This window comes from Symsagittifera roscoffensis, chromosome 5 (assembly GCF_963678635.1).
Source record: "Symsagittifera roscoffensis chromosome 5, txSymRosc1.1, whole genome shotgun sequence".
NCBI lineage: Eukaryota > Metazoa > Xenacoelomorpha > Acoela > Convolutidae > Symsagittifera > Symsagittifera roscoffensis.
In genome coordinates this window covers 38879217-38903515 of record NC_087066.1, presented here as the reverse complement: position 1 = coordinate 38903515, position 24299 = coordinate 38879217, and the positions used below count along the sequence as shown (strand labels likewise).

At 37.2% G+C, this 24299-nt stretch overlaps 1 protein-coding gene across 1 annotated transcript in view; it reads left to right on the top strand.

The window, feature by feature from the left end:
• Positions 1–12505: 12505 nt before the first annotated feature.
• LOC134845816 (ARF GTPase-activating protein GIT2-like) overlaps positions 12506–24299 on the top strand; it is a 28848-nt gene continuing 17054 nt past the window's right edge. Inside the window, exons 1-10 of the mRNA XM_063862898.1 lie at positions 12506–12528; positions 14163–14227; positions 14299–14429; positions 14542–14645; positions 14724–14817; positions 14884–14970; positions 15287–15512; positions 15831–15928; positions 18252–18422; positions 18949–19072. Coding sequence (XP_063718968.1) covers positions 14197–14227; positions 14299–14429; positions 14542–14645; positions 14724–14817; positions 14884–14970; positions 15287–15512; positions 15831–15928; positions 18252–18422; positions 18949–19072 — 1066 coding nt within the window. The 5' untranslated portion in view covers positions 12506–12528; positions 14163–14196. The remainder of the gene's footprint in view (positions 12529–14162; positions 14228–14298; positions 14430–14541; positions 14646–14723; positions 14818–14883; positions 14971–15286; positions 15513–15830; positions 15929–18251; positions 18423–18948; positions 19073–24299) is intronic.

Sequence of the window (24299 nt, the reverse complement as noted above, 5' to 3'; positions counted from 1 at the left end):
TAGCAAGGAAAAGAACACCTTTGAGGGGAACAGGACGATGTTTCTGAAAACATTGGATCAGGAGGGGTGGTAAAAGTCCTTGATCGAGTTCAATCAGAAGTTGGAGCGAAACGTGAATGTCGAATAGTTTAAGGAGGAATTGTGGGACATTGTGGTGGAATTCAGAGAGCCTATCTTGATGGGAACTAGACAACATAAGGAAGCGAATGAAGAATTGCTTAGCAAGATGATTCATAGACGAAAGACGAGGCCGAATTTTGAAACCAGATCCTAGCTCTATGCTGAAAAAAAAAATGAGAGTTAAGACTAAAATTGATGACAAGGATAAACCTATTATTATAGCCTAAAAAATTATTATACCTAAGACAAGAGAAGGGGGAGGCAAGAGTCGGATGAAGAGGGTCTAGAAAAGGAGGCAGCTTCGGTTATGATCGTGACTACACCCCTGAATAAAGAGTCGAGGTCAAGAAAGAGGTAACGAAAGGTAGAGGAAGAGTCGCCTTCAGCGGATGCGAACTTGAAAGTGACGGCTCCAATTATTCTGGCCAGGAGGAAGACTGCAGCTTACAAAGAGAACTCGAAGTCGAGGAGGTTGGCGGAAGTAATAGAGGAGATGGAGGCTACACCTGGCTCAAGAAACAGAAGAACACTTTACGCCTCAAAGGGTGAAGACAAAGAGAGGTTCCACCAGTGGGCAGATATGGGAAGTGGATATTGGCAAGGAGTCGATCTCGAGTCAACACCAGAACGTTGGAGGACAATTTACGAGTGATCTTCTTGAGAAAGGATTAACTAGGAAAACTGCTCGCTCCTGGTGGATAGCTTTGGATACGATGAAAGAGTTAAAAAACAGTCTGAAAAAACTGGATCGCGGAGTGTCTAGAAAGCGCCAAAGTTGTGCCACGCAGCAAAAAGCAGAAGTGAACAAACTGGAACTGAGAAGCTAAATGGGACGAACGTGGGAGGAACGATTGTTGGAGTACTTCGAAAGCGAGATGAGAGCACCCTCATCACTACAGCCTCTGATCGCCTGATGGCAAATACTTTTACATGGACGGCGGGACAGTCATTGTTTCTGTTAGTGCCTGGCTGGAGTGGCATTGGAAGATCTGACTTCATGTTACATATTAAAGTTGGGTGATAAAGGCCTTCATGTGTAACAAATGCTGATGCAGTATATTACTCGAGACGACTCGAGGTTGAGTCCTGCAAGGAGAAGGGATGCCACCTGTTTCTTGAGATGGATCATGTCAGTGATACCTGATGCTGCACCTCAGGCTTGCTATCAGAAAGCGGCAAAGAATACGGCATTGGAGAATAGGGTCTCGAGCGTCATCTTTGTATCAATTTGTATCAAAATACCGGGATTAAAAAATAAGGTGATTTCACGCAGTCTCTTGAGAATCATGCGAAGATTGACGAAATCAGGAGGTTCTCAAACCAGAAATTTGATATCAATCATGACTTACATCGTGCCCTGCCGTGATGGAAGAGTTTTTGAAACCCACGAAGCGCGGGAAATATCAGTACGTTTCTAGCGACATGGGAATATCAAATAATTCCTTCCTGAGAACACAAGCAGGAGCTACTGAAGATGAATTTCGGTGTCACAGAATCGCAGAAGTTTTGGTCAGAAAAGATAAATGAAAATGACACGACTGAAAGAAAAAAACCGAGCCTAGATTTAATTCTTCAGAAGGGACCCGAGGTCATCTGCGTGCCACGTTATGAAAGGAGGGTAAAATTGAGTTTAAGGGGCGATGGTAACAGTTTGGAAGTCCTTGAGAACTTCTTCGTGCACGCATCCTCAAGCGAATTTGAATGAAGAAGTCACGGAATGGATGAGATTTTCACAAGGGAAAGATGAGGATCTTGGGACCTTGAATGTGATACACAAACTGATTTTACCTCATCGAGAAGAGTCTGAAGAGACGACGAATAAGTCCAGAGACAAACCATCGAAGAAGATGGAGCCAGGCACTTGTCTTGATTTGGCAACTGGAGATGGAGGACACTCTTGTGATCGGCGATCTTGCTTGAGGATACAGTCGTTTCAGAGGACAGATTTAGCTACGTGGTTTAGTGACGTTACAGAGACAGAAAAAAAAGCGAGGTGCAGATAATAGCCGACTGCTACGCGAATACCACGGTGAATTTGGCGACGGCACTAGGGTTTTTCTCCGGAGCAGTATTTTAACAAATAGATACTTTACATGTCACTGTCTACCACAGACTGTGTGGTATCCGGAGAAGTCTGCTTGATATGGGATGTTGAGGAGATTTGGGCAATAAAACTGCCAAGTCATCAACAAAAGGTCACTGTCTTCGTGGTTAGCTCGATGCTGGCAATGTGATGGATTGAGGAGAACGTAACGATGCATCGGTAGTCGAAAGCAGCAACCGTGAAGGCAATACAGCCTATTGATTATAGCAGGGGACTTGAGTTGTTTGAGACTGCCAGCAAGATTTTTGCTGTACCTATGGAAGTGAAACGCGTATGGATTCGAATACGGTTTTTCTCATGGTTCAGAGCGACATTGACCTCTTGGCTGTATGCGTTGATGAAAACAACATAGAGAAGAATCAGAAGGAGTATCGTCACTTACTGGCAAAGATAGGGCCGAAAGCTTTCAAGAGACCACCGCTCGCCCATCGCAACGGAATAACTACGGAATGAAAGCGGGTTGGTAAGGTGTCTAGAGATAATTCAAAAGCCAGGGAGTCGATACTGGAGGAAGACCTAGCAAAGAATATGAGCTTGAGCTTTTATCACTCCTTTTGCCTGAACAGGGAGCCCAAAGAAAAGAAGCTACCTAACCATCCAAGATAATTACAAGAGCAGAGGGAATAGATGAGGGCCTACGAACAACTGAATGCATGGGAGGAGATCGTGATTAGTTCCGATGACAAAGAATAGTTGACGAAGCAGATCACGGTATCGAGCGCATATGGACCTAGCACTTCTAAGACCGGGGGACGAACTAAGCTGGGTACTTTGGATGGGTTTTTGAGTCTTGAGCAGGAAAGGAATTGGGACTTGAGTGTGAACTCAGATGAAATCTGAAGGAGCGGAAAAAAGTTTTAACATACAAACTAATGTTATCTAAGATAGTATATCTAATTATCTATCAAAATTTAGCATGACCGTTTTTTTACTGGGTTGAACAAAAAAAGTTAAGAAAAATAGCTTATAAAGCTGAAATCCAGGGTGCAGTTGGCTGAAGATTTTGATTGCTGTTTAGCTATAGAGTGACAATTTTTTATGGCTGTGAATTTTGGGGATGTTGATGAGGTTGAATCTGCTGCAATTTTTTTTAAAATGACCACTGGCATTGTATCTTGAGACACACTCGATAATCTGGAGGCTCACTGGAATGACGACAACGCGCGATGAGGACCTCGATCTTGAGTCCGGGTAGTATGTACCAGTCGGTCATATTTGGAAATCCGACCTTGATTTGGAAGTTTGGCCTTGACTTTGGGGAAAAAGTAGTTTGTTTTTGAAAATTCGAATCGACCATGTCATGCTCAAACTGCTCGCAACAACTGGAAATCAGCTGTTATTTTAGTCAGAAGACTCAAATCAGAGTTGCGGAAAAATCGATAAAAATCAGACTAGAGTAAAGTTGCTGTTCGCAATTTTACTGAAATCAACAACTCGAGTGCAGCTGTCTTGTTCCTGACAGAGGTATTCGCAAAATCCTACGAGATTACCATCGCTGGGCGAGAGAAAACCTTGATTGGGCAGGCAGAAGAGTTGAGCTGCCCAATGATTCAGAAAACTAAACTTCTCGATTTGAAAGTACTTATTACAAAAAATTTCTAGAATTGCTTTACTTATTTTTTTAAACTGAATCTAGAGTCGCGTCACTATGTGAATACTTGGTTAAACTTCCTGAGTACATTCTAAGTGATTATGTTGAGATAAGGGGAGTTTTAGGTTGATCCATCTGAAATCGAACAAAGATCCACTGTCCAAAAAAACTATTGGTACTCTAGAGCTTCCAACCCTGTTTTTAATGGCGTTGGCATATTGTGGGTATTTAGAGACCTGGTCATGGGGACATTCTTGTTTCTAGAGTGGATGGTTAACTTGGTAGTGGTCATTATATCACCATTTTGTAGTCTCATGTTTTAAGCGAACCGAATTGGTTCCGACTGAGTGACGTATAAAAGCACGAGAGATAGTGTTACTGACCCTCGAGCATATGGTTATAGGGCCTATTTTTCATAACCTCATACGTGGCAGAAGCAGGCGACTGTTACAGTTTGTTCCTTCATCGTGCAAAAACTAACCCCCTTATCAAAAGGCACCTCCACTAACCCATTATCTTTGAGTTATTTCCTCGTTTTTCCAACGGCTTTGTCTCTTGGGGTTTGCCTTAGTTTTCTGCATATGCTTTTGCCTGAAGGTTTTTAGTTTTTCAATTGTGAGATGAAAACGTCGATATCAGCCAAAAAACGCCTTTCCTTAAATTTGCCTCTAATTGGATACATCGGACCCATTGACAGTAATTCATGTACCCATCCAGGCAGTTCAATGTTATCAAGCACCTAAGATGATCGCTCAGAGTCAAGAGGTTTATCTTGTCTCACGGACAATTTTTCTATTTTTTTATTGGTCTTGTAATGCTGACTTTAAGCTTGCATATACATGACACCTAACAAAACGGAAAATGGATGTCCATCACTCTTCCTCGATTTCTTTCTGCACCAGCGGTCGGGCATTCAATACCGTCTCCTCATACCTTTCCCGATCCTCATTAGCCTTAGACGTTTTAGTCCTTAATTGTTTTAGTTGAAAATTATGCACAGCTTGATCCAAAAAAAAAAACGTTCTCGGGGGCCCTAAACTTCAAAAAGTCTGGTAATAGATCGTTTTTCAGAGATTTTCTCAGAAACTTCAGTCTATTTACAAATACTTGAATTTTCTTTAGAAAAAATTTAAAAAGTCTAGAACAATTTTCCGAGTTTGTTTTCACTGTAAAGATATTAATTGATAACGGATTTAACACCGTGCCTTGTGGCACACCTTTTTTTAACTTCTGGCAGATTTAATGATATCAAATTTTTGAGCGTTCCGGCATACTTCATCTGGAGGTAAAGAGTACGCTCGGACGGTAAATGTCCTAGTAAGGAATCTGACAGGACATTCTTCTTTTTCGAGCGTAAAATATTTTTCTTTTGAAACAATGCCGGAGTTTTGCATATCTTTTGTCGGCTTAGTTGCCATGTCGTAATATTGTGCTTTTCTTTTGCTGTACAGAATTTATGATAGAGTTCTCTTGAGTGGTTTGAATTCAAACCTTGATTTCTTAATTTTTTTTATTGGTTGTTGTTTTTAGGCTAAACATTGGTAAAAAAAAGAGGTCAATTGAAATGGGCTCTTCCATCATGCGACGGTTCGAGAACAGGTTGGATAGAGTCGTACTAACGCTATATAAATTCATCGGCAAAAGTTTTTGAATAATTAAATCAAAACAATTTTAATGCATCCAATCCAGAGAATTTTCAATTAAAACCTACCTTCCTCGATTCTAGCACAGATAGAATTGTCTATATTGGATATATTTTTAGGATTTTTGCACCCCCTAAGGCAGAGGGTTGCACTCCTCAGAAGTGCAAAATTTATTTTTGTTCTCATGAAGTTTATTGTGACAGATTATGATTCGTTCTGGACGGAAGAACCTGGTGCTGCTCCTCCGGTACACGCGAAAATTAGTGGAACAAAGCTGCTGTGTTCCACATCCAGAATTCTTTGTTGGTATTTTAATGCTCTGACTTTGTCATGATATTTGTATGCGTCAGATATAGTTTTAGGGCAGAATTTAGCATGGAAGTTGAAAGTTCTTACATCGAAAAAGGTTCGGCCGAATCGGCTTCCCCAGAGTCCATTTTCCTTGATGTCAGGGCGAGCGTCATCTTCAGAGCGTCATCTTGATGTCAGGGCGAGCGTAGTGGTTGCTTTGTTGTGAAAGCTTTCGCCTTGCAACGATTGAAGCTTGGCTCTATTTCAACATCATGGCATATTTCGTCCAGGAGTGTCGCAAAGTTATCGCGAATTTCATTATATCTTAGGCGAGTGTATCCACCTTTGGGACAGTGTAGAGAGTGAGTCAGGTCAGTGTGAACGGTTGACCACATGAGCATGTATGTGGAGTGTTTGGTGGTTACCATCTATATCGCAGATTTAATCCATCTCCGAACTCTGATTTATTGAGGGAAAAATTGTATTTTATTAGGGGTAGCACGCTTAGCCAATTCGGTGCTCCTTTCTGTGACGCTAGATTTACCGTCTGTCTTTTTTTCTGTGGAGCAATTTTCCATAAGTTGAGCAATTTTTGAGAGTGTGATGCTCTGTCTCTCAGTTTTGATGTTTTTATTTATCAGAGTTTTTTCTGTTTTAGCTATTTCTGTATCACTGTTTTCTAATGGATCACAAATGGCTCTTGACCACTCATAATTTCGGGAAAATTCAGTGTTACAGAGGAGGTCTAATCCTCCCATTCTTAGTGGTAGTGCAAAAAGGCTGCGATCTTCAGCAGTTATTTAGTTTTTAACAGTAAAACTAGGAAGTAGCTGATGTCTTGTTTTTTCTCAATCTCATCGATTTTCCTAAATGCTTCCGAAATTATTCTGGTTAGAAAGCTTAATTTATTTTGAACTCCTTTTGTGTAGCATGAGTATGCAGTTTGTGGTGATGTTTTAATTATTTTAGAAAGCTTTTCAGTTAGGGTAGCTGTTTTTTCAATTTCGCTTTCCATGTATTTCTTGCAGGGTGATAGTGTTCCTATAACCAAACCAAGGACTCTTAGTCCGTCTATCGTTGTAATATTTGTGCCTTCGAATAATTTTTTGGCGCTTTTCCGACAGTTTTCTTTTAGTATGAGGTGACACTTGGAAGGCTTCACAATGTATCCGAAAGACTTTCCGTGCACATCCAGGTTGTTCTGTTTTGCGCGGAGATTCTTGAGATCACCTGCAGCCCTTCCGTTATCTGCGTACCATTTTTGGGTGACATTTGGTTTTTGCAGAAGCTCAATCAAAGGGATTATCCCAATTCCGTTCATAGCCATTGCGAGGGGATCACCTTGCGTTGTGCCTTCGATAGATGTCAAAATTGTGTTGTTGACATATAAATTTGAGGGATGTTTATATGAGTTGGCATGCGCATGATTTAGTGCCGGACAAAGGATTTTTTTATTTTTTAGAGAATTTTCTCTATTGAGCGAGTTGAACGCATTTTCTACATTATTAAGTAGTATGGCGTCCGTTTCCGGTTTCTCAAACTCGTTCCTCAAGCTGTGGATAGCATATTCGATTCCACATTTCTAGCCTAAGCAGAGTTGGGAATTGTTTCGAGATTTTCAGGTCTGATTTTATACATTGGGTGATTGTTTTGCCAATTATTCTTCTCAGAACCTCACCTATACTAATGGGCCATACCCCTGGATTTTTGACCAGAGGTATCAGGCGACACGAGTTGTACGCCGTTAGGTTTTCATGGGGGAGAACTTTACTTGCTAGTTTATAGGATAGCTAAGCAATTGTTTTGCAAAACTCAATGGATGTCTGGTTGAAGTGAGTTAATATCCTCTCCATTCGCACGCATCTAGATCTGAGAGACCGTGGCTTCCGTGCGTTTTCAGGGTTGATTTTTGAACTGTCTGGGCGTTCCTTTGATCAAATATAGAGGGTTGGTATGGCATTGTGTCTTCGCTTACTCAAGTTATATAATTACTGTTCGATGTTTTAGCTGGGGGTGTTTTTATTTCACGATACTAACGACTGTTTTTCCTTCAATAACTTCGTTTTGGGGAAGTACTCCTTTTAGATTCTTGTCTGAAAGGCAGCCAATGCCGGCTGATATTTTGCCTGTACTCATCAGTTTATCGATTTGCTTAACTTCCTCGTTTACTTCGTACTTCTTCTGTTTTGGATGTCTAATTTGAGGAAAAATCGCTTCAGTGAAAAGTTCGTCTAGTAGGCCTTGCCTCCATAAAATTATGCGGCGGCTTCGATTTTTGGAACTTGATCTATTTGTTTCTGATTTAGTTTCGGGGGTAGCAGATGTGGGAGAATCCTGGCTGCTTTCATTACGACTTTAGAATTTGGTTTTTCTTCTACTGATGACAACAGCTGCTGGTTCAGTAATTCTATGAATTGGAAACCGGGCTTGTTCTTGCTTAGAACTAAGAAGCGCGGTTTCTAGTTAACGACATTTTGATGTATGTCGCTTATTTTTTTTTCACGTTCTTGATCAATAAGTTTTCAGGAGTCGATGGGGGCTGCAGTGATTGCTGGAGGCGATGGATTAGGTTTTGTTGCGTTGGGCAGTACGTTTATTTCGGGTGTTGCCGAAGATGTTGTGATGGGTGCTGTGCTTGTTGGTCTGTTGGTAGAGTTAAACCATTTTGCAAGGTTTTCGGGGTGCATTGCATGCAGGAGAACCCATCGTTTTAAAATTTGCTGCTCTTTAGCCCGCTACATGTGACATGGATGTATGCTTTGCAATTGATACACCATATGCCTACTTTTTGGAGGTGGCGTTTGCAAATATGGCAGTTTGTTTTATCGGCCATAATTTGGCAACGTGGAGGGTAATTTTATGGTAAATAAAAAGTTAGCTGAGCGAGCAACAAATTTTATCACCATAAAAAGAAAAATGAATACCATCTTTACAAAACATACCAGCACTAAAATTAACGTTTAGATTGGGGGAAACATTTCGGATTATTGAGTGGTAAAAATGTATTAGTAAGGCGAAACAAATGTTTATTTGGAGCATCAAGTTTTCTGTTTATGATGTGATTATTTGCAGAGAGCATGGTACTTGGGAGATTAATCACATTTGGGTTAAACTTATGAATTACCAATTTTATTAAAAATCTCAAATTTTTAGCAAAATCTGAAACAGTAGATGAGTTATCAATAGAGCAGGCTACTGAAGTAACACAATTCAGTTTCTGCGAGGGGTAGCGCAAGACAGTAGCTGCAAGGTCGGCTAGTTTTGCACCTCTGTACGAGTGAACCGTGGTTCCGACATCTTTGGGGCTGCAGTACTTAGCCCTTGAGGTTCTTATTACCAGTTTCCTGTTCCACTAGAGTAGCCCCTTCGGTCTGTACTTCGGCACGGATATTCAGTAAACAGGGTACAAAAGAGGCAAAACAAGAGAAAGAAGAGATTGTATAATGGATTGTAGAAAAATGAATTTTAAAAACAAATAAACAAAAAAGAAATGAAAGCGATTACAACCTGTTTTTTCACGGGTGGAGGCTCCGGCAGAGATGTCCGAGTAGAGAAGAGCATGGCTGCTTGACGAGCTTGTCTCTGAAATCCCGTCTCGGGCCTTCTTCTTACAAGCGTATCTTTATGAGCGTATCTTATCACATGAAACTTTTGGGTGCCGGACATCAAGCCGACGGAACTTCAAGCCGAATCGTAAAATTAGGGACTTCAAGCCGAAAATTTTCTCTCTAAGTCATGAAATATGATTAATTTGAAATTTTTTTTGCAAAATTTTTCAATTTCATGATCTTTATTCGGTACTTACTAGCGTTTTCATCAAATTTAAGCCTCCAAATGATGTTTTGGAAAGTTGAAAAATAAAACACGGTTGAAGGTAATTTTCTTGTTTATAATTTATGCATTTCAAAAACCGGCTGATATTTTTAACGGATGCCAAAACTCAAGTGGTTCATTGTCATAAACAACGCTTATTATGGAGTAAAATAACCTACGATTTTGCCAAGCAACGTTTTACAGATGGAAAAATATTGATTTGAGGTGCTTGTAAAGTTTAATTTTCGGCCTGAAGTCCCATCGGCTTGAAGTCCCGTCGGCTTGTTGTCCTAGACCCGAAACTATTTAATAACTTTATCCCAACAGTTAGGCTAAACGGTTTCTGCTTAGGTGCTTTTGGCTTTGTTTACCGCTTGGTGCAGTCGGACATTTTTCTGTCTTTGCGCTTTTTTTTTCAAAACTAACTTTATTCAATTGCTTATAGAGAGTTGCAAAAAGTTCGGACAGACAGAATTAATTAAAAAGAACAACTGTCTAGACATCAACGGAAATTAAAACTGAAATAAACATAGCGGCGAAAGTTTATAAAGCAGAGTTTCGCTCAAAACCTATATCATTGGCGGGCAATTGCATCCGAAGGATCGAATAGTCAACCTTGAAACAGGAAAGTTGTTGCTCAGGGTGGTTAATATTTTTCTGCGATTAGTTTCAAATTTTGAATGATTTATTCATCTTCACTTCCGTTTTATTGGGGCGGCCTAATCTGTGTTTTTTGTTGAAAATATTTCTGGGTTTCGATTTTTAAATTAATTTTGCTAACTATTTTATAGTGAATCTGGATGTTCATCGCAGTATTTAAAAATTAGGCTAGTATAATCATCGTATAATCGACGATCTCGCATTTTGAATTTAGTCTGACGAAAAGTTCAAGGTTGTTCGGCTTCAGGTTTAGCATGCAAAAAAGCGTCCGAAAGCACTGATTGCTCAATTTAATTAATTCTGTCTGTCCGAACTTTTTGCTACATATTATACATCTAGCGTTTTTCGACTTTTTAAAAAATTTTTACGACATTGGTTGTTGTTTTTAGTCCCTGATGATTTCGGCCTGTTTTGTTGGCTTAGTGGCATTACATGGTGTCTTTTGATGACCGAAGAAAATGTTTTTGTGCGTGTATGGTTATTTTGAGGGGGAGGGGGACTCGAATTAATTTGGAAATGCAATTAAAGTGTTAAAATCATTTTATCAGGTTTTATATTTTTTTGGCTTAAACGGTTTCTGCTCAGGTACTTTTGGCTTTGTTCACCGCTTGTTAAGTTTTTTTTCAATGCAGTTGTACATTTTTTTGTCTTTGCATATTTTTTTTCAAAACTAGCTTTATTCAATTGCTTACATCTAGTGTTTTCGGCAGTGCCGGAGTTTTTCGACTTTTTTTATTTTTTACGATTGTATCTAGACAGGCTATTAATGAAACTCATTTGATCTATGGTTAATTTTGTTTTGTTTTCTACTGATGACAACAGCTGCTGGTTCAGTAATTCTATGAATTGGAAACCGGGCTTGTTCTTGCTTAGAACTAAGAAGCGCGGTTTCTAGTTAACGACATTTTGATGTATGTCGCTTATTTTTTTTTCACGTTCTTGATCAATAAGTTTTCAGGAGTCGATGGGGGCTGCAGTGATTGCTGGAGGCGATGGATTAGGTTTTGTTGCGTTGGGCAGTACGTTTATTTCGGGTGTTGCCGAAGATGTTGTGATGGGTGCTGTGCTTGTTGGTCTGTTGGTAGAGTTAAACCATTTTGCAAGGTTTTCGGGGTGCATTGCATGCAGGAGAACCCATCGTTTTAAAATTTGCTGCTCTTTAGCCCGCTACATGTGACATGGATGTATGCTTTGCAATTGATACACCATATGCCTACTTTTTGGAGGTGGCGTTTGCAAATATGGCAGTTTGTTTTATCGGCCATAATTTGGCAACGTGGAGGGTAATTTTATGGTAAATAAAAAGTTAGCTGAGCGAGCAACAAATTTTATCACCATAAAAAGAAAAATGAATACCATCTTTACAAAACATACCAGCACTAAAATTAACGTTTAGATTGGGGGAAACATTTCGGATTATTGAGTGGTAAAAATGTATTAGTAAGGCGAAACAAATGTTTATTTGGAGCATCAAGTTTTCTGTTTATGATGTGATTATTTGCAGAGAGCATGGTACTTGGGAGATTAATCACATTTGGGTTAAACTTATGAATTACCAATTTTATTAAAAATCTCCAATTTTTAGCAAAATCTGAAACAGTAGATGAGTTATCAATAGAGCAGGCTACTGAAGTAACACAATTCAGTTTCTGCGAGGGGTAGCGCAAGACAGTAGCTGCAAGGTCGGCTAGTTTTGCACCTCTGTACGAGTGAACCGTGGTTCCGACATCTTTGGGGCTGCAGTACTTAGCCCTTGAGGTTCTTATTACCAGTTTCCTGTTCCACTAGAGTAGCCCCTTCGGTCTGTACTTCGGCACGGATATTCAGTAAACAGGGTACAAAAGAGGCAAAACAAGAGAAAGAAGAGATTGTATAATGGATTGTAGAAAAATGAATTTTAAAAACAAATAAACAAAAAAGAAATGAAAGCGATTACAACCTGTTTTTTCACGGGTGGAGGCTCCGGCAGAGATGTCCGAGTAGAGAAGAGCATGGCTGCTTGACGAGCTTGTCTCTGAAATCCCGTCTCGGGCCTTCTTCTTACAAGCGTATCTTTATGAGCGTATCTTATCACATGAAACTTTTGGGTGCCGGACATCAAGCCGACGGAACTTCAAGCCGAATCGTAAAATTAGGGACTTCAAGCCGAAAATTTTCTCTCTAAGTCATGAAATATGATTAATTTGAAATTTTTTTTGCAAAATTTTTCAATTTCATGATCTTTATTCGGTACTTACTAGCGTTTTCATCAAATTTAAGCCTCCAAATGATGTTTTGGAAAGTTGAAAAATAAAACACGGTTGAAGGTAATTTTCTTGTTTATAATTTATGCATTTCAAAAACCGGCTGATATTTTTAACGGATGCCAAAACTCAAGTGGTTCATTGTCATAAACAACGCTTATTATGGAGTAAAATAACCTACGATTTTGCCAAGCAACGTTTTACAGATGGAAAAATATTGATTTGAGGTGCTTGTAAAGTTTAATTTTCGGCCTGAAGTCCCATCGGCTTGAAGTCCCGTCGGCTTGTTGTCCTAGACCCGAAACTATTTAATAACTTTATCCCAACAGTTAGGCTAAACGGTTTCTGCTTAGGTGCTTTTGGCTTTGTTTACCGCTTGGTGCAGTCGGACATTTTTCTGTCTTTGCGCTTTTTTTTTCAAAACTAACTTTATTCAATTGCTTATAGAGAGTTGCAAAAAGTTCGGACAGACAGAATTAATTAAAAAGAACAACTGTCTAGACATCAACGGAAATTAAAACTGAAATAAACATAGCGGCGAAAGTTTATAAAGCAGAGTTTCGCTCAAAACCTATATCATTGGCGGGCAATTGCATCCGAAGGATCGAATAGTCAACCTTGAAACAGGAAAGTTGTTGCTCAGGGTGGTTAATATTTTTCTGCGATTAGTTTCAAATTTTGAATGATTTATTCATCTTCACTTCCGTTTTATTGGGGCGGCCTAATCTGTGTTTTTTGTTGAAAATATTTCTGGGTTTCGATTTTTAAATTAATTTTGCTAACTATTTTATAGTGAATCTGGATGTTCATCGCAGTATTTAAAAATTAGGCTAGTATAATCATCGTATAATCGACGATCTCGCATTTTGAATTTAGTCTGACGAAAAGTTCAAGGTTGTTCGGCTTCAGGTTTAGCATGCAAAAAAGCGTCCGAAAGCACTGATTGCTCAATTTAATTAATTCTGTCTGTCCGAACTTTTTGCTACATATTATACATCTAGCGTTTTTCGACTTTTTAAAAAATTTTTACGACATTGGTTGTTGTTTTTAGTCCCTGATGATTTCGGCCTGTTTTGTTGGCTTAGTGGCATTACATGGTGTCTTTTGATGACCGAAGAAAATGTTTTTGTGCGTGTATGGGTATTTTGAGGGGGAGGGGGACTCGAATTAATTTGGAAATGCAATTAAAGTGTTAAAATCATTTTATCAGGTTTTATATTTTTTTGGCTTAAACGGTTTCTGCTCAGGTACTCTTGGCTTTGTTCACCGCTTGTTAAGTTTTTTTTCAATGCAGTTGTACATTTTTTTGTCTTTGCATATTTTTTTTCAAAACTAGCTTTATTCAATTGCTTACATCTAGTGTTTTCGGCAGTGCCGGAGTTTTTCGACTTTTTTTATTTTTTACGATTGTATCTAGACAGGCTATTAATGAAACTCATTTGATCTATGGTTAATTTTGTTTTGTTTTCTATTGTCATTGCGGTTTAAAAAAGTTTCAGACAATTTATTTTGTTGTTCTCGAACAAGCTTGGGAAGCGTTTTTATCGCTCAAAAACTACGCGCAGCCTTAAGTAAGAATTTGAATGTAAGATTTGATTCGCACGGCTTAAAAGCAAAATAAAACGGCCTGGAGTTAGACAAATTGATCAGATCATGTCCAACTTGGCCTTGAAATTCTTTTGTGATTACTTTTGTAGGTAGTCTTGATGTAGTGTTTGTTCTGTCAAAAGCATGACTTGCTGTGCTGACTGTGACTGCCCAGGTTAGTTGTCTTTCAAAAATCAGTTTGATCAAATGAATAACTTATGTTTTTTTGTAATATTATGTGTTTAGTCGCTGACTGGGTTTCACTGAACAAATGCGTTGTGCTATGCAGTGAGTGTGCATCAGTTCACAGAAGTTTGGGAAGCCATATTTCGTATGTTAAGCCAATGATGCTTCTTAAAAACTCGGCTCAGTTCAAGGTAGGTCTTCTTGCAGATCGCAAATTGACTTTGCATCAAATCAGGGTTGCTTTACTATGGAATGGCAAATATTTCTTGATGGGATCTATTACGATGAAATTTTGATTTTTAGCTGGTGGAAGCAATTTGCAAGAGCAATGGAAATGCTGTGTGGGAGGAAAATATATCAAAAGCCATGTCTAAAAACCAGAAGAAACCATCGAAAGATGATAAAATGTAAGTACACAATCAAGCAATTTTTGCGATTTGCTTCTTCGAGTAGACAATTAGAAAACATTCTGTGATTTGTTTCAGAACAGCAAAGAGTGATTTCATTCGGGCAAAATATGCGGGATTAAATTTTGTAAAGAGAACCGAAGATGTACTTTCACCATCAGAACTGAGCAAAGTAAGTCGAGTTCGACAACAAAAAGAAAATGACTTGACCTATTGATGCTAGTTATCTTACTTTCAGACTCTTCAAATAGCTGTGAAGACACCTCATTTGGAGTCGACACTGAGATGTATCATAATGGGTGCCAATGTCAACATGAAAAATGGGGTAATTAGGTTTAGTTTAAAATTTAAAAAAATTGCTGAAATCGAACATTTTTGTCTGGCAAATATAGTTAAGGTAATCAGTGCCCGTTATTGGTAGCTCGGCTTTGTGATCGAGGCTCCGCTGGTAAGCAATGTGATGTTATTTGAAGACTTTTAAATTCTAATAAACGATAAGATCACTGGCTCCGCATTAGGGCATCGTCAATGTGTGCTCATTAAATGCAAATAACTTAATGTATTATGAAAGTTTGTTGATTGCTGAGGCGTTCTGTTTTTCAGTTTAACCGGAACACATTTGAAGTGTTTTTTTTTCTTAGATGACGGGAATGGCTCCTCTGCATCTATCCGCTCAATCGGGAGTTGAGATCCAAGTTGAGCTTCTCGTTCTAAATGGGGCAGATGTGTGTGCGACTGACTTCGAGGATCGGCTGCCTGAACAGGTTGCCAAAGACTACAGGAAACTGGGCCTGGCCGCTAGATTGACAGAGTTGAGATATCAAGTGACAGACAAGCTGACGTATTTCATCTCTGCTCAGCGACCCAGTTAGTCAATTTTATCAGAAAAGACAGACACTGAGGGTAAAATTTTCGAGCTTAAAATTGAAATGTTTTGACCACAAAATTTGAATTCTTGAATTTTACAAAAAAAATGGTTGAAAATTAATTCAATTTATCAGCAAAGTACATGACTTTCCGAGATCTTGAATGCTTGAATCAATCGGAATTTGTCAAAATTGTTTAAAAAATCTCAATTCGCAATAATATTGTAGATAATTTAAATAGTACGCATTAAAAAATTGTTAAAGCTGAATTTCAAAAAAAACTGTTAAAGCTGAATTGGGCAATATGGGTAATTTTTAGAGCATGCGAAAGGGGAGCATATATTGATTCCGAGGCTGAAAGAATCGTCCTGCGATTCAGCCCAGTTGATGAAAAACGCTATCGAGAAGCTACAATCGGTGAGTTGGTTTCGTTTTTTTCTGGAGAATTATTTTTAATTTGGAAAGCATGTTTTTTGTTAAACCACTGAGGTTATTATTTCGATAACAGCATATGGAAATTCGGATTGCATGTAAATATAGTTATGAAAACAGAAATCTAAATTAAGATATATCCTCAACTTATCGCGGCCATGGTGCGGTAGAATTCCTGCTAACTTGACGAGATTATTGTCGGGTGATATATTACAATAGCTGGCATATTTAAGTCAGATAGCTGGATCGCTCTTTGTTATACTTCGAACAGTTTATCATTAACTTCTAATTCAATTTTTTGGTAAAAGAAAGGTAAAATTTGATTTTTTTGCATAACATTTCATCTGGCAGAGTAATATATTTACAAAAACTATCTTAGTAGCATGTACGAAATCAAACGACCAGAATATTCATAAGAGTTCTCAAATTTAATACACGCACAATCCAAATATTTCTCCAAATTAACACCTTTTGTAACATATCACCCAATGGCGATCTACAAGTAATGCGAAATAAACGTTCGATAAAGTTTCCGCGAAAGTATTTCCTTTGCGGCTTTGGCTTCATGGGTGAGGGCTGTTGCGAGGGTTTATACTGTAATTGAGGCTTAAGAAATAAGTTTTTATTAAGAATCGATGAACGTAATTCGGACTCGGATATTGGTCGCGATAATTTCTTTTCAGGAAAGTCTTTACCCTTGCGATAAGCAGGAGTATTGCAATGGGATACAAGACTTTTTCCCGTAAACAACTTTGTCCACAGTATCTTCACTTCTAGAGAATCTGACATGCTCAATTTCAAGTAAAAAACTATCATTTTGCTAGTAATTAGTTCAAGCCCGTTTCAAGTTGTAATTATCTTTTCCAAAAAAATCCCATTTTATTGGGTACCTGGTTTTCGTCCTTGATTCTGTCCGTTCAATTTCCTTTTTTAACGGCTTTTTTATCTGGTAGGGTTTTTTTGGTTTACTTTTTAAAGAATGGGTTTTGTTACTATAACTAAAACTCCACAAATTTGTAAATTTACCATGTCTGATTGTGAGTTTTTTCATTTTTTCTTTCTTTTTTTTTTTAACAGAGTCAACATAGTCAATTTTTTTGCATAATTTCGAGGGCAAAATATGTTCGTTTTGAATTATGTGTTTCAGTTTGGATGGGTCGTGAAAACTTTAAAATTTAATGATTGTTTTTTATGATAACAGTTTTTTTTTCGGCTCAAAAGGTTTCGACTCAAAGTTTGTCGCCTTTGTTCACGCTTGGTAAATGATTTCCATTTTTAAGGACTTTTTATGAACTGCTTCTGATACAAACAGGCTTCTGTTACAAATGAACTGCTTCTGTTACAAATAAACTGTTTCTGTTACAGTAACAGAAGCAGTTGTCTCTGAACTGCTTCTGTTACTGTTTTTGTAGCTGTAGTTTATCAACTTTTCTCAAGTAATTTTTTTCAACATAATTTTAGTATTTTTTTACTTCTGTTTTTTTTTCATTCACTAGTTTGTAACCCAATGTGTTTTTAGACAAGCAAAGCTTGTGTTATAGTATGAACATTTTTTTCGAACCTAAGTCGCAAATATTGCTACGACACAATGTGTTCTTTTTGAAAGTATTCATTTTGATCAATAACCAGCTATTAAGTACAGCCAATGCTAAGGATATTGATTTTAATACAGACTATTATATTACAAATAACACTTTAGCTTCAAGGTATCATGTATCTGTAGCGTAGAAGTAGGGAAGGAGACCCACGACAAAATAAAAGGGTTCGAACCTCAGCAGGGTCGGATGTTTTCAATGAACTTTTTCGTACACTAGTTAAAATGCCTCCGCTCTATAAATTGAGGCATTTTAGTTGGTAAATTTTTTTTTTTTTTTTCAAAACTGACTGGTACTGCTAAAGCGTCATAATTGGCTTGCGTCACTTAGCAATTATGTAGACTCATAATTGGCGTGCATAATTTTGCAGACTCAAACTTTTACTCATTCAATATTTCCCAGTTGCGTTAACGTTCACATTTTTGGTTGTGTATGCGAAGTGCAACTTCGCCTCTTTGTTTACATGGGAAGTCTTGTGAAGCTCGGCTTCGCCTCTGTGGAAAGTTTTTTTTTCGGCTCAAATTTGCTTTTTCGTGGTGTTACTTTTGATTTGTTTTCAAGTTTAGTTTATTTCCATTGTTAAAAGGAAGGTAAAGTCCACAATCGAACAGCAGAAAGGAACTTCGAAAGTTGAGATTTTTTCAAAGAAGTTCGGTCTTTTGTTTACTTGCGTTCATTGAATCTTTTCCAAATGTCTGTTGGCCATGTTTTAGCTGAGTGATGAGCAGTTTTGTGATCTAGTATCTGATCTGTTTGACGAAGTGGAGCGTCGGGAGGTGGATGGATACCTGGTGTCCAGTTCCAACGACCCCTTCGAGCAGCCCAACATCAACATCGTGCCTTTCCTGCCCCTCAACCCTAGCTTCTCTTCCACCCGTAACCAGGTGAAACCCTTAGAAAATCAGGAGATTTAGTATCTAATAAAACAGTCAGTTTTTAACCGTAATAGCATTTAAACATTTCAACAGCTAAGTTTCAGAAAGTTTCAATAAACTTCATCTGCTCGACTTTTGTTTAATTTTTTATTTAGATTTGAAAAATTAAGACACTATAAATTCTTCAATATTGAGACCTTAATAATTCTTAAGGATTACGTTGCGACCTTAAGATCCCAATTGTTTTGTCTATCGATGTAATTACGAGCCCTTGAAGCATTTTAAAACTACAAGTCTCACGACGCTGTATCAATGGGGGGATGTGTGGTTTGTGTGTGTATTTAGAGTTCTTATTGAAGGAAGTTTAGAGCGTTGAAAAGAAATGAAATGAAGATTGGTCATTTCATTCAGACCAAAAATGACGTCAATAATGTAAACTATCGAATAATTTAGAGCCACCCGATTAAGTTTTTGACACTAATTATACTGTAACTCATCTGTTACTGAAAAAATTGCAAATGATTGTTGTGTTTAGAGCCGCCAGAAGCTGGCCCGATTCAATTCTCGCGAGTTGAACACTTTCATACGAGACGTGCTAATCGAAACAAGACGAAGACAGATGCAGTTGCAGCCAGAACAAATTGATCTAACAACAGGAGGTAGGGCTCCTTCTTTTGTGTTTATTGCTGTTGTTGTTTAATTACCTAATTAAGAGTAATGAACGTTGTGAGTACTCGTATATAGGTCTTGCTGATTTTTTTCTTTTTGTTTTTCAGAAAAAGTCTTAGAATCTGTTCACACTCAATTTTGATTTTTCGCGGTTTGACTTGTCATTTCTTTTTAAGTTCAGTGCATTTCTACAGTGCTGATTTTAATTATGCGTACAAAACTTGAATTTTCAAACGCGTTTTTCTCATTTTGGGTTAAAAATAGACAAAAGTGATGCGAAGAAAAGTTGATTAGAATTTCATCAGAATTAATATTGTGCAAGTTTTTCTCCTAAATTCTCAACCAAAATTTTTTTTCTACCCCAAAAATGGGCCACGTTGGGTTTTTTCAATTAATCAAAAGTTACGCTGAAAGTGCTTGTTAATTGATAAGGAATATATATCACAAGAAGCCTCTTACACAGCCCAATAAAGTTTCAGAAAGGTTAAATCCCCAAAATTTAGAGTAAATTGTTAACAATTTGTTTTAAAGCAAAAATTTTGTGTTTTGTGAAGTAATAATTGCTTGACTATCAAGCAAAAATATTTTCTCTTCTACGGGTTTTTGGTAACCCAGCTAGAACTTTGTTGGGCTGTGTAAGAGGCTTCTTGTGATATATATTCCTCATCAATTAACAAAGTAGTTTTAGCGCAGTTCTTGATTAATTGAAAAAGCCAAAATGGACCATTTTCGGGTAAAATTTTAGTTGCGAATTTTGGAGGAAAAAATTCACCATATTAATTCTGATGAAATTCCAAGCAACTTTTGTTCTCGTCACTTTTGGTCTAATTTGAACCCAAATTGAGAAAAACGCGTTTGAAAATTCAAGTTTGGTTCATTTTGTCCGGATAATTTAAATCAGCACTGCATTGTTAAACGGAAGGCAAATTCCACTATCGAACAGCAAAATGTAAAGGCCGCGAAAAACGTGTTCAACTTCTAATTTCGAAAATGGAAATTAATTATCAGATTTCCCAGCGAAAGAAATAAAAGTTTTACCTATTGATCCAGTTTTCTCAAACGGGATTAATTTTTAACATAAAAGTGTCCATCATAAGTTGTTCTACAAATTCAAAGAGCTTTAATGCCATCTATTTTTTTCCTTCAAAATTCAAAAGCAGAGGATTTTTTTCAGTTTCCTTGCGTTCATTAATCTTCCAAATGTCAGTTGGCTGTGTTTTAAAATTGCTTTTCATGGTCCTAGGGGCCGTTATGTTACCATAGATTGTGGCAAGTCCCTCATCTGTAACCTCCTTAAGTTTTGTTGACCGTAAGTTAGCTGATAAAGCTAATTTGAAAATGTGTTCTTTTGTTTTATTTGGCTCCCAACCTTTCTAATTGCACTATAGAGGTTTTCGCTAAACTGTCACACTTTTTGAGGAATCAGGTCTCTTTGAAAAGTGGCTTTTTGAAAATTGCTTCCTTTAATTGCATGAGAAAAAGAATCTGACTTTCCTTGTTGTAGTGAACTAAAACTGTTCGTAAATATTTTCTGCCCTGAAATTGAGTAAATAATTAAAATATATTCCTGGATTACACCGTCTCAATTTCAATCTATGTCTTTGACCCACTAGTATGCGTAGACTGGTAGGCAGGCAAAAGGATATTTGTGGTTATCTTGAAGGAGTTTATAACCAGACTGCTGCAAAGAAGTATTTTTGTTTATCAATATCAGCTTGCGCCTACGCCACCAATCGCCTACACAGGTCGAATAATTATGTCAGACGAGAAATTGTGAATTAGATTTTGTTCAAGTCGAAAACATGCATTTCCCATGAGTGGATTTCTAATTTATTGTAGAAATTACATGAATCTGTTTAAGATGGTTTTTCGATGCCCAAATTCTGTAGAAAGTAATATTTAAAAAAAATGTCTATCAAGAAATAGTTTTTATCGACATTATTGAAGCTAGATAGCCTTTTTCTGACAACGAAAGGAGACATCAAAAAAGAACTAAGGCCTTCGAAACTTGAAATTTATTAAGGAGATTTTCGCGATCGAGATATTTTGCTTTTGGTGTCTTTTTATGCGTCGTTGATTAAGGGAAGTATTCTGGCTTTTGAGAAATTCTCGAGATTTTTTGTGTCATTTTTTCTTGAGAGTTTTATTCTGGGCGTTTGCAAACTCTGCCTTTGTAAGAGATCACCCTTAGGTAAATGTCAATACTATAACTTTTTATTTATTTAATACTCAGTTTCTCGTGGATTTCCAAAAGGGGTCCCGGCGCTTTCATAAAAAAATATCAAATCAGTTTATATAAAATTTTTGTGAAATTTAGACTAGGTAAAAACATCACCAGGTTTTTAGTAATTTTTTAATGGTTTGAGAATTCGAAATTTTGAATCTAACTAGTTAGTATAATTACATTCCAACTTTTTTCTTGTTGCGACCATCGGAGAAAAAGCCGGAAAAGTGCTCGGGGTACTTTTCAACTAGCCATTTTTTGACGGAATCTGTACCATGTGAAAAATATTGGCGCCCGAAGCTCAGATTCAGAAAGTTTTTTTGATAATTTTAAAGTTACGGGGTCTTAAAATGGCCATTTTAAGATCCGATATATGTCGCCCTATCAAATTATATGTGACGTATTTACGCTAGCGTAGCGTAGTGTGACAGTGCGATCCAATCTAAGTTGCAAATAAATGTGCTGCTTTTAGTGGCACTTTTTTTGCAAATGTGAGAGTGCTGGGGTTTTTTTAGGGCATGAGCCTGTATTGGCAATATAACACAATGTAGTTTGATTTGTAATAAGTTAACACAGTTAATGCTTTTTAAATTCATCAGTTGAACCGATAAAAACTATTTATTTCATATAACATATTAATAATTAAAATTGGGTTTCTGAAGTTTTCCAACAATATCTTTTGCAAGATTTCTGAAATGCATAGTTTATACGCATTTTGGCTGTATAATTTCCATTTAATTACATGCATGGTTAGTGTGCTTGCCTTAAGCTTATAATATTTCAATTTATTGTTCCGACTTTTGATACGAAAGTAACGGAATATTTGTGCTTGGGGTGGGTTATTTTTTCTTCAGACAAATTTCGACTTTTTAACTAGCCATTTTTGACGGATTTCTTTTTTATAAATTTCGAAAGGTATTGTTGTCCTGAGCTCAAATTTGAAAAGATATTTCACCTGTGATAATTTTTCATAAAGTTACGGGGGTTTAAAAATTGCTATATTTCGCGCTATTAACGCGTAAGCGGAGAATTAATCCGTCTTAGAAATTGTTCCAAATTGGTTGAAAGAAGCTTATTTGCCATAATTGGTTTGTTGCAAGGAGCGAAATCTGAGGGGTGATGATTTTCATAAAAAATTTCAAATTTTGGAGTTTTTTTTTCATTTTGTTTTAGTTCATTGAATTTTTTAATGTTATTACTGCTCCATAAACCTTAAAAGGCAGTCGGAACATTCAGGGCTTCGCCCTGATACGAGCAGTCTTGTTACAATTTGTTTTTGTGAAATTTGAAGCTCCTTTCTGCCGCCTGTCTTTGATTACTATTAGCGTCTTTGGCGCAATAAAGTTGGGTAGTCAACTGGAAAACATAAATGTCTGAAGACAGGATTGATTCTCGTAGAGGTCAAGTTTATTTTAAATTCAATTGGTTTTTTTACACTTTGAGAGCTATTTCTTTACGTTTGTCGCTTGTGATAAGCAAGCGTTGTCAAACTGGAATCTAGGCTTTTTTCTAGTTAACAACTAGTTTAACAGAATGACTTGAACCATTTGATAGCTTGCTCTGTTAATGAAGTTAATTTGCATGAAAATGTGGGTCCAGTAATGTGGTGGTAATGAGCGGGGCTATTTCGCGAAGATCAAGCGTTCGAATCCGTGATCATGCCAGTTTTTCTGATTCTTTTAACGTAGTTCAGTCTCTTATATAGGTCGCGATGATTTTTTTTTCAGGAAAGTTTTCCGCGGTTTGTCTTTTGATTTCAGTTCAGTTCGTTCTCTTTATTAAAGGAAGGGAAACACCACTATCGAACAGCTGAAGTGTAAAGGTCACGAAAAACGTTATTGACTTCTAATTTTAAAAATGGAATTTAATTATGAGATTTCCCAGCGGAATAAAAACTTAATAAAGGGCATCTTTTAAAAAAAATTCGAAACAACCGTTTTTTTTTCATAAAAACAAGCCAGTATTTTTTTTTCTGTTTGTTTGCGGTCATTGACTCTTTTCCAACTGTTTGTTGGCTATGTTTGTTTTTAAGAGTAATGAACGTAGTGAAGACTCCTATATAGTTTTCGCTGAATGTTTTTGCTTGCTTTTTTCAGGAAAAAGTCTCAAAGTATTGATGCAGTTAGGTATAATGCTCTTTTTGAGTTCAATTGAAATTCATCTGCTGAAAGTGACGTTACCTATTGATCCAGTTTTCTCGAGTTGGGTTCTTGTTATCAAAAAAGCGCCGATCAAAAATTGTTCTAGAAATTCAAAGAGCTTAAAATGCATCTGTTTTTCCTTTGAAATTCGAAAGTTGAGTTTTTTTTTTTCAAGAAAGTCAGTGTTTTTTATGTTTATTTGCGTTCATTACTCTTTTCCTATCTTCGAATAACGTTTTTTTTTTCGATTTCATTTTTTGTGGCGTTTTCTATTCGCTAACTTGCAATGCTGCGCTTGCGTTGTATTGCAAGTGATTCGAAGCTCCGATTCACTTATGGTTTTACATTGCGTTTGTTTTGTGGTGGCGAAACATTGCGTGAGTGAGATTTGTCAGCATAATGAAAACAAAATTCCAGACTTTCAATTTATTTTCTTCTGTTGTTTTTCTGAAAATCCGCCAAATTGATCCTTACTTAAGTGCAGTCGGCATTTTTAAGAATTGATGAATTTAATAGAGACCCTTATATAGGTCTTGGTGTTTTTTAAGTGTTTTTTTTTTAGGAAATTGTCTTAAAATTCTCTAGGAAATACAGATGTGCATTCATACATATTACCGCTTTTATGAATGCCCTTTGATATATAGGCTATTTTTGAGTTCAATCTATACAATATTTAATTGGCGTTTCATATGACACATGTTTAAGAAGTCCCCATGATGACATGTTTAAGCAGAGTTATTTTTTGCATGTTTAACGAAAGATTTTTTGCACGCTTAAGCTGTATCGTATATTGTAATGCTTAAGAATTTTAATTTGGCACATGGTAGAGAAGTCACTTCGTTGGTGTGCTAA